Source organism: Lethenteron reissneri, chromosome 28, assembly GCF_015708825.2.
Source record: "Lethenteron reissneri isolate LAM-NWPU_2019-01 chromosome 28, ASM1570882v1, whole genome shotgun sequence".
Classification (NCBI taxonomy): Eukaryota; Metazoa; Chordata; class Hyperoartia; order Petromyzontiformes; family Petromyzontidae; genus Lethenteron; species Lethenteron reissneri.
In genome coordinates this window covers 10,894,225-10,908,520 of record NC_083806.1, presented here as the reverse complement: position 1 = coordinate 10,908,520, position 14,296 = coordinate 10,894,225, and the positions used below count along the sequence as shown (strand labels likewise).

At 47.0% G+C, this 14,296-nt stretch overlaps 1 protein-coding gene across 1 annotated transcript in view; it reads right to left on the bottom strand.

The window, feature by feature from the left end:
• Positions 1 to 6,034: 6,034 nt before the first annotated feature.
• LOC133348727 (protein phosphatase 1E-like) overlaps positions 6,035 to 14,296 on the bottom strand; it is a 77,746-nt gene continuing 69,484 nt past the window's right edge. The window contains exons 5-9 of the mRNA XM_061561663.1: positions 12,075 to 12,218; positions 11,132 to 11,225; positions 9,773 to 10,050; positions 7,257 to 7,345; positions 6,035 to 7,178 (exon numbers count right to left, since the gene is read on the bottom strand). Coding sequence (XP_061417647.1) covers positions 6,035 to 7,178; positions 7,257 to 7,345; positions 9,773 to 10,050; positions 11,132 to 11,225; positions 12,075 to 12,218 — 1,749 coding nt within the window. The remainder of the gene's footprint in view (positions 7,179 to 7,256; positions 7,346 to 9,772; positions 10,051 to 11,131; positions 11,226 to 12,074; positions 12,219 to 14,296) is intronic.

Below are 14,296 nucleotides of genomic sequence, written 5' to 3'. Positions count from 1 at the left end.
ATTGGCTGTCTAATCGCAGTCGTTTCATTGCTACCAGGGGGGGGGGGGTCCATCGTGTTGGGGTGTCACGATGCTCGCACGATGCTATGGTGGGCCCGGGACCTGCAGACTGGATGCAGTTGCTTCTGAGTTTGTTTTTTGTTATTGTTGTTGCTGTAAGTAGAAAGAAAAAAACCAACTTCACGTCCACGCGCGTCACAGACTTTTCAAAGTGACAGCCGCACGCATGGGACGTGGGGAGTGATGATCACGGCTTGCGCTCTTGGTTTCGCACGCGTGTGAAATCGGTACCTTTTCATCCCGCGAATTACGGCTGAGATGTATTTTAGTCGGTAAAGTCACGGTGTTCGAAATAAAATAAAACGGGCGTGACTTTACCGAAATAATCAAAGAGTGTGGATTCCTGCAGTCACGAAAGCTTCAAATCAATACTTTTTGGTTATTTCGGTAAAGTCACGTAGGTATAAAACGAAATTTAAAAAAATCAAGATTATCTATTTAGCCGTTGGAAAAGTTACGATCGACAATTTTTTTTGCGTCCGAAAATATACTCCGCACCTCTTTCAAAATTGCAGGCCCCCAGCACGACGAGGTCAATGACGAGGTCCCATTTAGCCTGAGGTCCATGGCCCTCCGTCCAGCGGGAACGGAACCGGATTCCTTTCTTTCGCGAACTATGTTCGCTGTGTCCAATTCGTCGAGCAATGGAACTGATTTATCGGCGGTAGTCATCGATCGCACAGCCCAGCTCCACTGTTGACCATAGCTGTACCTACCAAAGCGATACCTACCCATCCTCCAACCTACCATACTGATACCCATCCATCTTCCTACCTCCCAAAGCGATATCTACCCATTCTCCAACCTACCACACTGATACCCACCCATCCTCCAACCTACCATAGCGATACCTACCATAGTGATAGCCATCTCACAACCTACCACACTGATACCCATCCATCCTCCAAGCCACTGTCCGCCGCCTGCTTGAGTGGTCTCGGCCGACGGCGTAACAGTAGAAAAAATTTGTCACAAACTTAAACGGGTCTGTCCTTCATGAAAGGACAGACCCAGCGTTTATATTGTCCACAGCACAGCTGTTCCACGCGTGCTATTCTTTCTGGTTGGTGACAGTACTCGCCATTTTTTGTTTACATACATTTCAAGTGTTATCATAACAGCGTTTTTCTTATTTCTTATATATTCGTGGTCATGGTCACGGCCATGAAAGGGCCTTTCCGCCAGCCATGATGTTAAGCCCATTCACTACCAGTCTTCTCAATTGTAGATTACAATTAGGTATCACAAAATGTTAAATTGTATCGACACATTTTGCCAAAGTACCAAAAGGAAAACATAATTGGGTAGACTGAAAACCACTACGTGCTATAAACTACTGGTACAGCATTTGAGTTGAGCCAATTCACGAAGCGTATCAGGCAAGCTGCCATCCTTCAGCATTCGACCTCTCTGGGACCAGACGAAGAGATTCTACCGCGTATATACACGAGCGAATCTTAGCGAGATCAATGATCACAGGGAGGAGCCGTGTGGAGACATTCGACACTTGTTGAATACGACCACTTGGCACACTTTCCAAAAGCCACTCCACGAACACAGAAAGGCAAAGAGCCTGATTGGGTTTCGCTCTGTTTTACACACAGAGCCGGTGGCTTTCACGACCAATATTATCCAAGGTAGAGGTTTTCTGGGTTAGATAGGGTAGATATAAATGTGTCGTTAAACCCCGCCACCACATGACACGCGTGAATTTACTCTCCAACACACCGGTGTGCTGAACTAGTAACGAATTGGCACGTTTTGTTTACGTGACGAACCTTAACAAATTGGCTGTGTCGGGTGGTGGAGGGTTTAACGACACATTTATATTTACGCGATCTAACCCCCCCAAAAAAACGTCTTATGGGTTTTCTCTGTCCATAGACGTGGCTTGTGCCATGGTATCGTGGATACCCTTGGCAAATTATCCTCACCCCCGCCACGAACGCGATGTTGGTCGGTGTTGGTGGAGTGGATTTGTACTCCGCCTATTTCACAGAGCACACTGGCTTCCGAAAATAGTTTTCCGTTGACAGACTTTTCTCCACAACCGGAATCCGTTATGGTTATGAATCAGCCCGCAAAATGTTTGAAGAAAAACAATCAACTCTTTTATCAACCTGGCAATGCGACTGGCAGCATAAAATGAATGTAGACACATTCTACGATCATGCACTGGTTGGGATTTAAAATGACTATCAGCCATAACAAAATAACAAAAGTTTAAACGAAACAAAATGCACTTGCCTCTCCTCTTAATTCTGTACATATTCATGTTTTGGACATGACCATCGAATTAGACCAATGTAAAATATTAAGGTAAGAAAATATTCCTTTTCCTTCCCTCATTCGTCAAAAAAATAACCTTTCACTGCCCCGGTATTTAAGCATTGTTGAATAGTTGCATATGAACTTCCAAGGTATTTGTTTTCATTAAAAATGGAATGCTTTACCGGTGAGACGGACAGTAATTTGAAGGGCTTATAATGTGAGCATTCATTGCTAAATATTGCCATTGTTTGGGGGTATCTTTCATGCATGTTGAAGCATGTTGGATATCACTTAAATGACCGAATGTGCCTTTTATTGCTTTCCATAATGTGACATCAAGTAGGGCGTGTGAGGCGCTTGGAATTAGCAGTGCCGATCCATATTCAAGTAGCCTTCGTTACTCAGTCCATTATTTAATGGACAGAAGCATCGGCGCATCACTGTTTTGGGATCCGCGAAAACAATTTTTCACTGTTGAGTATATTTAAATAATTGTGTGTACGTGCCCTATTATCGCGTAGAAATAAATTGCTTACGACAATCATTGGGAACAAATTGGTGACCGATGTTTGAGGCCAGTTCAGTACAGATGGCTCTACCATCAACTATTTATACATACACACAGTAAAACATTTTTAAGTTTGGACTTGGTGAAGCCAGATTTGCGGTCGTGCCAAGAAAGCATCCCAAAAAAAATTAACCCGTAAAAACAAAGTTTTTCACTATAAATCCTTTATATGCGTGGCATCGGGGCGGCTAGAGTCCTCTCGTCCTCTGGCTTGAGATGGCTGCCACCTATGGGTCAGATGATTGTGTACCAGCATTAACCAATTGGTAAAGAAATATTTTTTTTTCCCTAAACAGTGTAAAATTTTGGAACAAAAAATTTCCACGAAAATTCATTGTCACGCACAACGAGTCTGTGTGCAAAATGTCAGCTCGATTGGATCACGGGAAGTGGGTTAAAAAACGACCGGAAGATTTGCACGGTCCTAAGCACGCAAGCAAGCAAACTTAATATAAAGGATTTAATAAACACTGCTCACATGCTCATCAAGCTGTGCCTGAAAGGATTCGGGGATCCGTGATCATCCCACGTGACGTCAAATGGCACGGGTTCACTGAATCTATCAGTCTACCACATCGCCTGGACATGAACTTTGTTAGTGAAGAAAAAATATATATTGTATGCACTGTTAAATATATTTCACTTATTATCAAAACGCATTTATTTCAGTATTTTTGGTGATTAAATGGACTCTGTGGGGATGAGTGACATGTTATTAATTAGTAAATATTTTGTTAACAGGTATTAAGTGTTAACAACATTAAACTATTAGGTGGCAATTACATGCACATTTGGTTATATACTTAAAATTTTGTGGACCGAAAAACTCCCAATTCACCAAATAAAGGCTTTCCCTTCAGCTGCCAAATGTGTCACTGCAATATCGAACGGTTTATGGAAAAGAACCAACTCATTAAATACCATGATGCGTAACTTTTGTTGAATATGAAGAGACACTTGACTGTGGAAATTGATGCAGTAATCTAAACCATTACAACATGTACTGATTGAAGTATGTAAACATACATTAAGGTGCGTAAAACAAACAGCAAGTACAAAAAGCCGAGAACAAATAGTGAACATAATTTTTGTTTGTTCCATTAACACCGAATATTGAAGATATTCTAATTTAAAATATTCGTTCTGTTCGTGGAACAAAACCTTTAAAATATATCCCATAGAACAATCATTGAAGGTGCACGGGGGATCAAACAGAGGCGAACGAGAATGGGAAAATTTAATGAGAGAATGAGAATGAATGAGAGAACGAGAGGAAAACGTGAATGGGTTGGCGCACTTTGTTGGAGAGCTAAACTTGAACGAAAAGCTACCGTACCAATGCGGCGAAACGTACAACACCGCGCGCGGATCGATGCAGATCGACGCATCGTCACTCCGCTATTGAATTTGAGCACTACCCAGTCGGGAGATTTTTTGGGGGTTTTTTTTTCTTCCTACACGATGACACGGGCTCGCCGTTCCATGCGACGAGTCAAAGACCGAGCGTCGGTTGCGTTTAAAACACTCTCTTGACGATCCCAGCATTTGTCTTGGCGATATTTTAGTGTTAATATATCCCACGTGAATTGTATATGCCCCGTTCGAAAACGTTCAAATCAAATGAACTGTCAAGATACATTCAATACTGTACAAATGTCACGAAAACGATCGGCTTGTACTATTCAAGTTTGTAAGTCAACAGCAGAGTACTCTAAAACGGATTTTTTATTTCACTATCTCACGCGGAGGAAGCCTCCCTAAGCACTACACACGCGCACGCACACACGATAACCCGCATTTCTATTTCTCTACGAGCCAAAACGTGGAGGCGCTTGGACTGTTGATGGAAGTTGTCTTGGCAGCTACGGTCACACCATCGTTTACAATAGTAGAGCAAACGAACAAAAAAAAGGTCGACGTTACAGGCACTGCAAGATCCACTTGGGAATACGTAACTGTTGACTGGCTTAAGAGTTCTATTACAAAAACCAGGAAGGGTAAATTACACTGTACAGTCAACTGCAGCTTAGGTAGTATGTTAGACTCAAAATACAGGACCATCTCCACGTGCCAAAAGAAATACCTAACCTTAAAACAAATCTAAGAATTGTTTTCTCATTTTCCAAGAACGGCAGGGGGAAAAAAACATTGGATTGCACACACAGAACCTATATCTATACTAGTTATGTGGGTGCGTGTGTGATTTATCTCTCGGAATGAAACAGAGAATCTATTCTGTGCTGTTACCCACATTGATGTGGCATGTATACTCCCATTTTCCACTGGCGCAACTGAGCCGGGTCAGCGTGGAGGTAGGTTTGTGTTCCAATTGTTGTTCATGGTGCCGAGTCAGATCCAAACTGTTGTTGGCTGGTCCAACAAGACATCCGAATCGTGAGTCTGGGCCAAGCGGGGCCAGATCAATAATTTTCTTCGCACGTTGCATCAGTCCGTACACTGGAACGTGTGATATCAGCAGCAGTCGTAATAGTTTTTTGTTTTGTTTGGGTTAGATCATGTAAATATAAATGTGTCATTAAACCCTCCACCACCCGACACAGCCAATTAGTAAGGTTTGTCACGTTTGCAAAACGTGCCAATTCGTTACTGGTTTAGCACACCGGTGTGTTGGAGAGGAAAGAATTGTAAATGTGTTGGGTTTACTCTCCAACACACCGGTGTGCTGAACCAGTAACGAATTGGTACGCTTTGCAAACGTGACAAACCTTACTAATTGGCTGTGTCGGGTGGTGGCAGGATTAACGACACATTTTTACTTACTCATGCCCACACCAGACTGGCTTGGCACGAACGTTGTGCAGATCGGTTGTGAAGTGGAAACAAAGTATAGGAGTGCTACAGGTTTGCGCCTCGGTGGTTCTAAAGTTATCCCCACTCAACCAACACGAAAGATGACATTTACCTGATATCCACTGCACGGATTTCATCACAAACCCACGTAAATAGATGCCAGCATGTGACCTTTTGTCCCGCACACGATCAGTGTGTGCAACCACAGACAAGCATGCAAAATTGGTCTCCTCTACGCCACACATTGAACAATTAGTGCAGATAATCAACGTCAAACCACACCGGTCACAATCAAGGTCATTTACCCTTAGTCGACAAACATACTTAACAGGCCACAGCCATGAACGTGCTCTGGTCGCCTGTCCTATCTCCAGCGCCGCGTCTGCGGCAGAGCTGCAGGGACTCCTTCACAGGCATCGGTCTTCCCCACGATTGCGTGGCGTCTCCTTCGCGAGACGGAGGGTGCGTTGCAGGACCAGCTGAGCGTAGGTCGCCTCCGCCGCCATTCTCGAAACGAAAGTCCTCTGACATGGAGCTGTCCCAACCGCGTGCTTTCACTTTGGCTTTGGCCCCGGCTGGTTTGTACGGCGCTAGCACGTCGCCGCCGTTACCCGCGCGACTGCATTTGTGTCGAGTCGTCGTTGTCGTATCGGGCAGGCTGCGCCCTTTTTCTTCACAGTTCATATCCGTGCTGCTTCCGCCAGTGTCACGGTTGTCAACTTCAGCTTGCCCGGGAGCTGCCTGGACTTGATAAAGGCCGCCACGATCTGCTGCTGCATTATGAGCCTGCGTGGCACTGGGCGCGACGAGGCTACAGCTGAGCGGCTTCGGCTCATCTCTCTCATCCGCCGACATAGATGCCTCGGTGTCTCCAACCGGATCAGCCAGGGACCAGTTTGAACAGCCGACCGCAATGCCCGATTCGTCAGCTGTGACCGTATTGCTGCTTGCGATTGCACCGCCAGGACTTGCGTACATATCGTTCTGGCCATTGGTACCGATCTCGGGTTTAATTTCACCGCTCATCTCACCGTCGGAATCGACGACACGAGCACTGCACAAAAAGCGGTCGGAAACACCTGCGATGCAGGGACGATGACCCTCTGCTCCGTCGCCGGCATTGTTCCAGCCGGCCACTCCGGTCGCACGCGCACGGGGGCGGACGTCGCGACCCGAGGCACCTGCGCCGTTGGCATCATCGCCGATCCTCGCGGGGAACTCCATCCCTCGCTGCGGCTCGCCGACCCACAACGGAGAGCGCAGCGCCAGACACGTGCGCTCCGTCAAGGAGTCCTCGCGGTTCTCCGGCCCAAACTCCGAGCCGTTACCCTGACGCGCTTCCCCGCCTCCTCCTCCGCCGCCGCCGTCGCACGGATCCCTGGCGCAGTCCCCTTCGCCGTTGCGGCCGTCCGAGTCCCCGTGCGTCCCTCCGCCGGCCCCGCCGCCCGCTCCGCCGTTGCCGTCGTTGCTGCCCCCACCGCCGCTGTCCCCTCCACCTCCTCCTCCACCTCCTCCACCTCCTCCTCCTCCTCCTCCCTCCCCGCCGCCTTGGCCATTACCACCATCGTCTTCACTGCCACCGCCGCCAGGTGGGACGGCCCGGTCTCTCTCTCCGTCGGCTCCCCCCGTGTCCTCCTGCGGGTTGGAGCAGCAGCGCAGAGTTCAATAGTACAATAGTAATCACATTCGTGTTCATCTGAGAAAGCCTTGATGCCCGGAGAAAAGCCACTAAACATACTGTCCCAGTGGTCGGCAACCCAAACTAACAAGAGACAATGATTTCGAATTCGGTAGAAAAAACAACAACTCAATATTGCAAGAGCCACAATGCAAGTGGTGAATACGAGACGGTGGTCCTTAATAAATAACATCACGAAGCAGTTCTTGAAGAGCCGCATGTGGCCCTGGAGCTGTAGGTCACCGGCCCCTGGTCTGGGAGATGACGGAGGGTTTAGAGGGATCGATTCACAACCACGAATGTGAGTCGTGGATGAAATGCGCCTTGCAAATGTGAATTTTTATTATATTACATGGTGATACTATGATGTATTGTACATTTATACGGTCTATGATCGCACGCTGTTCCATTTCTGAGCTTCAAGAGATAAAAAATAAATTTCACAGAGGTACTATCCTGTACCAAAAAACACTTTTATAGATGTGATTAAGTACATATATGCATGCATTTTATGCTCGGGGCACTGTATATTGAAACAATGGTGCAAGTATCTTAAATCTCTCCCCACCCCGCCGCCCGCCTCTGTCATATCAACCGAATTAAATGGGTTCACCACAGTCGATCGGCAGGTCGTGTCTGGTGGGGTAAAGTGTGAACACTCTCTTCTAGTGGAGGCCCTTCCATGAGCAGTGGCGCATGAGCAAGTAACCGCAGGGTGGCACCTTTACCGTTAGCTTTCACGAGTTCCAATATAACTGTATCATTTTAGTAAATAAAAATACAGTTAAGTCACGATCATCAATGCAAATTTTTTACTAATTTCGAGGATCAATTTGTCAATTTGACAAAAAAATAATTTGAGGGTTAGCGCACTGCGTTATAGACCTGGCGCACGGCTAACATCAGTGGCGAGCGATATGTGAACCGCTCCTGAGCACCTCCATCCTGACACTGGTTTGATGAAGGGCTCTCGATTTAGAACGAACATTGTAATTATTTTTTTGCCATTTGGTGAATCAGAAAACCGTAATTTTCGCCTTTACAAATGCATTATTCACAATACAGGACAAACGAGGATAATGTTGTTTTGTTATTTTTTTTTGTGCACGACTGCCAACTTAGCATTCATAAGTCATCTTAGTCTGGCTCTTTTATTGTACTAACTTGCATGTGTGTGTGGACATATATTGTGGGGGTTGGAATTGTAATGGTTCGCGTGCTGCGCTACGAACCGTCAACCCGAGGTTGATTCCTGGTCACGGCTAACACGAGTGATGATTATCTGCACTGGACATGGGCCTCCCCCAGGTTGACTCAGCCTCAAATGAATACTTGGTGTGGTGTATAATTGACTAGATGCTTGCTAAGAGCACTTGCCCCAAAAGTCTGTTATGGCTTTCATAATAATGCTATACTGGGAGATCTTTGCCTTGTACGTTTGCCGATTGCTAATGTTGGCATACACATATGAGAAATCTAAACAAAATTACATTATTTTTCAACCCTTTGTCAATCCACTGCTGGAAGAGCAGCCCCTCCCTATGCCGTTGTCATCAATTCGTCTTCACTTTGTTTTGTAAATCCACCACCGTCCCTCCTGTGAAGTTTTCCTGACTTGGTTGGGAAGTTGGGACCTGGGTCTGGGATGTGACCTAACAGACTCATTTCTCTGTTGTTCTTAACTTAATTTGTTTTTTGTTCTTTTTGTTTTGGTGTCATTACTTAATTTGTCTACTAATTTTTTTTATTTTGCTTGGGTAGTAGGATTTTCATTTGCTTTGGCAGTGGCTGTATATGCGATTTGATCCCTCTCCATAATGAATGTACAGCGTTATGTGATGCTATTATCACGAATGACGCTGTTTAAAATTAAAGTATCATTATAAGATATATTTATTCTCCCATTCCCGCCCCCGAATCTTCATCCCTGTATGACAATACGATCCGGGGAAAACGATCGGACGGCAATGCAGATGGCGCAGCCCGTTGGTGTCGCGTGTGCCGTGTCCCTTGTCACACGCAGTGGTGTAGCTAGGATATTTTGCGCCTGGGGACGAACTATAAAATTGGTGCCCCCCCCCCCCCCGTTTAATCACATACCAAAATGTAATTACATGGCATGTAGGCTGTGTGTGGCAGGATAAATAAACTTTTAGGTTGAAGTGTAGATTTGTGCAGTAGTTTCAGGCTGCCGCACCCGCCACAATAAGTTATAATGTAACATAAGCCTAATTTTGGCGCCCCTTTACCTTGGCGCCCGGGGACATATGTATCCCCCTGCCCCCCCCTAGCTACGCCTCTGGTTACACGTCCCGTGTCACGTCCCCCGTGTGCCATGGCACATGTCCCGCGTCATGTGTCCCGTGTGCCGCCGCCACCGCCACCTGCATGACGTCGCGCGCGTCTCTCAGGAAGACGACGAGAACCGTGATGTTGTCGCTGGAGCCGGCGTCGCGCGCCGAAGCCACCAGCCGGTGCGCCAGCATGGCGGGGTCCCCGTCGTTCTCGCGCAGGTGCTCGCCCACGATGCGCGCCGCCTCGTCGGGCTGCACCGTGTCGTAGAAGCCGTCGCACGCCAGCAGCAGGTAGTCCTCGCTGCCGTCCAGCGGGAACGTGGCGCAGTCGGCGTCGCACGACACGTACGGCTTGTGCTCCATGTCGCCTGCGGCGGTGCCGGGGACGCGGGTGGAGACACGAGGCGTATGGGTGGGTGGCTTGCGCCATGTGCTGTGCGACGCCAGGCCAGGTGAACAACACGTGTGCGCGTGTGTGTGTGTGCGTGTGAATTGAATGTGCGGGGAGCGGTAGTGCAGCAGTTAGCGCGCTACTCTACGGACCCATGAACGCGAGTTCGATTCCCGGTCACGGCCAACACCAGTGATGATTATCTGAATCGGTCCTGGGCCTCCAACTAGGTCGACTCAGCCTCAAATGAGTGGCTGGTGCAGTGTGTAGTAAACATCGCCACTGGGGAGATAAAGGTGGCCGGGCATGGTGCTGGCCACCCACCCTCTCGCGTGCCGTGCCGGCCTTCAAAAGTCTTCGCTAACAGCGCTTGTTCTAACAGTCTATCAAGTCGATACGGGGGATCTTTGTGTTGATTTTTTTTATTGAATGTGTTATATTTTTTTGATTAGTTTCGTTTCCCCAACCTTTAACCCCAATGGGGTCAGGTTATCAGACCAAGAATCCACTTGGAACTTTCGCCTGGTAGTGTAACCCTTTTTGTCAGAGAATGGTCCACATGGAAACGGATATTTGAAATCCCTTCAAGTGACGACCTTTCCAACAAGTCCTGACGCTGACAGTAATGCTCGTCTCTTGGACAAAATCAACAGATCCACAATCAATCAGACTCTGTCTTTCCGACAGACCTGTTCTTCACCTGAGGACGGCTGCTTGCGTTGTGGCCGAAACGTCGTGAGAATTGTATTTTATAATGTTTTATTTTTATTATTTTATTATTTCCCTTCTACGTGACTTTACCGAAAGAACCAAGAAGAAAAATCAACAGATTTTTTATGTATTTCTCAGAGCTGGAATTTAGCTAAATAAAGCATAATGTGCCGTTAGTTTTGTGTGCAGACATTGGTGACTGGACTGAGACAAATCAAGTCCCTAACCTTGGTTACCTGAATTCAAATCAAGGATGTCGGCGGTGCCTGCTCAGCGCTCCAACATTTGAGCCACCCGCGACCACCTCAAACAATCGATATGCTGAACTAGGTGACCACGTGACCCACCGATTGCCCTCGACACGGACAGCGTCCCGTTCACCCTCCAGGCTCCAAACCAAATGACGCAGCCTCCCAGAGCCTCTATCCTCTTCTTCTCATCCTGCAGCATTCGGGCACACACGCACACACGCACGCACCACCACCACCACGTCAAAACATCATGTTTCACCACAAAGTCACACCGCCACATCATCGTACTGCGAGCACTCCACCAGGGTTCTCGTTCAGGCTGTACACCACCCTTCATAGCACAAAAACTAGAACACCTACATTTTCATACCCGTATTGTTGTACAGTGAAATTTCTTTTCAGGTCCATACAGCGTACAGCCGTTTCAATACGGGCAAAAAAAGGTCTGTTTGTTTGTGTTTCTCAATTGTGATGGGACATTGTGGAATGAACTTTGAGATTTATAAAGGCACGGGGTGACCGATACGGTCTGAATTGGTCTGTAATGAGGTTGGCACTGATAAGGGGTCGATAGCTATGCGTTTTGAATTTGGATTTCTCAAAAAAATTACAACCCAGAGGTTGCTTAGATTCGCTCAAAGAGTTGAGTCAAATATTCATAGCTGAGTCTCATGTTAAAACACAATCTTCATCATTCGTGAACCGTGTATACTTTAACTCCTGTGGGTGTGACACTGAAGCCGATGCTAAGCCAGAAACGCTCTTTCCCGTTACCACCAGTGTATACAACAGAAGACAAAAATTTCGATTTAAAGCTTTCGTGACTGCAGGGATTCATCTTCTTGGTTCTTTCGGTAAAGTCACGTAGAAGGGAAGTAACAAAATAACAAAAACAAAACATAATAAAATAAAATAATTCTCAAGACGTTTCGGCTACAACGCAAGCAGCCGTCTTCACCTGAAGACGGCTGCTTGCGTTGTAGCCGAAACGTCGTGAGAATTATTTTATTTTAAGAAGACAACAAGTGAGTGAGGTCACCTCGCGGTCGGGCTTGTGCGGAGACATGAGCTCCACGGGGCTGCCCTTCCTCACGAGGATCACCTGCGAGTCTCCGAGCCACGCCACGTGCAGTTCGTTGCCCCGGATCAGGGTCACCACGCCCGTAGAGCCGCAGCGCCAGTTCTGACGGGAGCGCCGCAAGCCAGGATGTTTCGTGACACTTTTTTACCGATTGGCCGTGTCGGGTGGTGGAGGGCTACGACACATTTATAAATAACGCGATCTAAACCCAAAAACGTTGATTATGAATAATATTGGTCGCGAAAGCCTGCCACGTGTTAAACAGGATGTTTCTGTTTGCGCGTCGTCGCTTTAAGAAGTTCTCTGTTCATATTTTGCTTGTTGCGGTTGTTACCCGACTCAAGAGCCGCATGGCTCACAGGGCTATGCCTGATAAATGAAACTTTGAGGGCACGGGGCGCGTGCCGAGTGTCACAACGACTCACGAGCGGAAATCGGGCACGCAACTCGAGGGTGGTGGGGGGGTCTGCAGGGCACAATTTGCGCGCGCGAGCTAAAAAATAAGTGGTCCCGCGACCATCAAAAATTTTTGGCTAAAAAATTGGTCGCGTTTCCAGAGCTGACGAAAAGGCTTTTGTTTAAAGCCCCAGATTATCCCCCCTTCCATCTCAGGCCCCCTCGGCCTCTTCAGAGGGTTCCTGTCATGCCCCCCCCCCCTCTGACTTTCCACAAATTAAACCAATCATCATCCACCAGAGATGGATGAAGATGGGTTTAGTCAACCTCTGAATTGATTATTCCTGGTCTATTAACGTGATGCCTTGTTCACGGAAACCCTGCAGCCACTATAGACTCTGCACGACCTGAGATGGTGAGAAAAATCAGATTCTGACTGACCATAACCACATTTCAAGACCATTCACTGAACCGTGGAAGGGGGTGAATAGCTGACCAGTTGATTCAGCATGTTACATCTGATGAATGTCAATTACACTCCAATAATCCTAGTCGTCATCATACTTTATAGTTATCTCAATTCTAGCTTTTACTACTGTGTGTAATTTCTGTTTGCTTTCACAAAAAAAATTCGTAGATTTTAATGTAAAATACAATCCCGTTACATTACTGTCCTGTACATTACGGATTGCAAAATATTGGTGGAGTTGTAGCGCATTGGTTTGTGTACTGCACTATGACATCGTGGACCCGAGTTCGATTCCCGGCCACGGTGCCGAGTGAAATCTGAATTGACTCTGCGCCCCAAACCCACGCTGACCTGAAGAAAGGTCAAATGACTCCAATTACTGACACGACATGGAAAGGCGTTTTTGTTGCCAAAGGGCTGTAAATAACGGGATGTTCTTAGATAAATAATTCCATTGTCTTTTTTGTTTTTAAATGTAGTTTTAGCCGTGCGGTTGAAACGTTGGCAACATATTCCTCGATGAGCAATCGTCAACAGCAGGTGACAGAATCACTCTGAACAATCACGGCCGAGATGTTGGGAACAACACTTGGGACACTCAAGTAGCGACGCGACGTGGCTTGCCAACGCCGCAGCGAACAGGTGGAGGGATTATTTTAATCAAACAATTCACAGCCCTATGCCCATCTACTGCTGGATGAAGGCCACGTCAGTCACGGTGGTTGTTTGACCATACTTCACCACGCTGCTCAGTGCGGGTTTAGTGAAGTGGGACCAAGGAATAGTTTCTGATGTCACTGGACACTGACGCTGGGCCGTGGCCAGAAATGTGACTCAGGCCACTGGATTCACAGCAAAGTGCGCCAAGCATTGCGCCGCCGCTGGTGGTTTAGACACCATCAAAATCAGAGGTGGGGAACATTTACCGACGACCGATTATGACGTTCCAATGCTTGGTGTGCCACATGTTAACACACCTCAATGCAAACGCCTCTCGCACAGACGAATGATATAAACCCAGTGTTGTCAGGATGAAAATACCCACTTCTAGTATCAGATTAGTGCGGCTAAGATGGAGTGTGGGTCATTTAAAAATTACAAGGCCTCGTATGGCTAAAAATTGCCACCTCTGAGGTACAAAAATCCAGGCAATATAGCATGGAAAGAAGGCTGCCTCACAATACCAGCAGAGGGCAGAGCTACCCATAAATGTATTGTCTTGAGTGGCGTATGATCCTGCAACTGACAAAAATCAGGGCTTTTAATGTCCTGTGAAGGCTTGAGAATTTTTCAGGACAGCTATGTGAACAAAAAA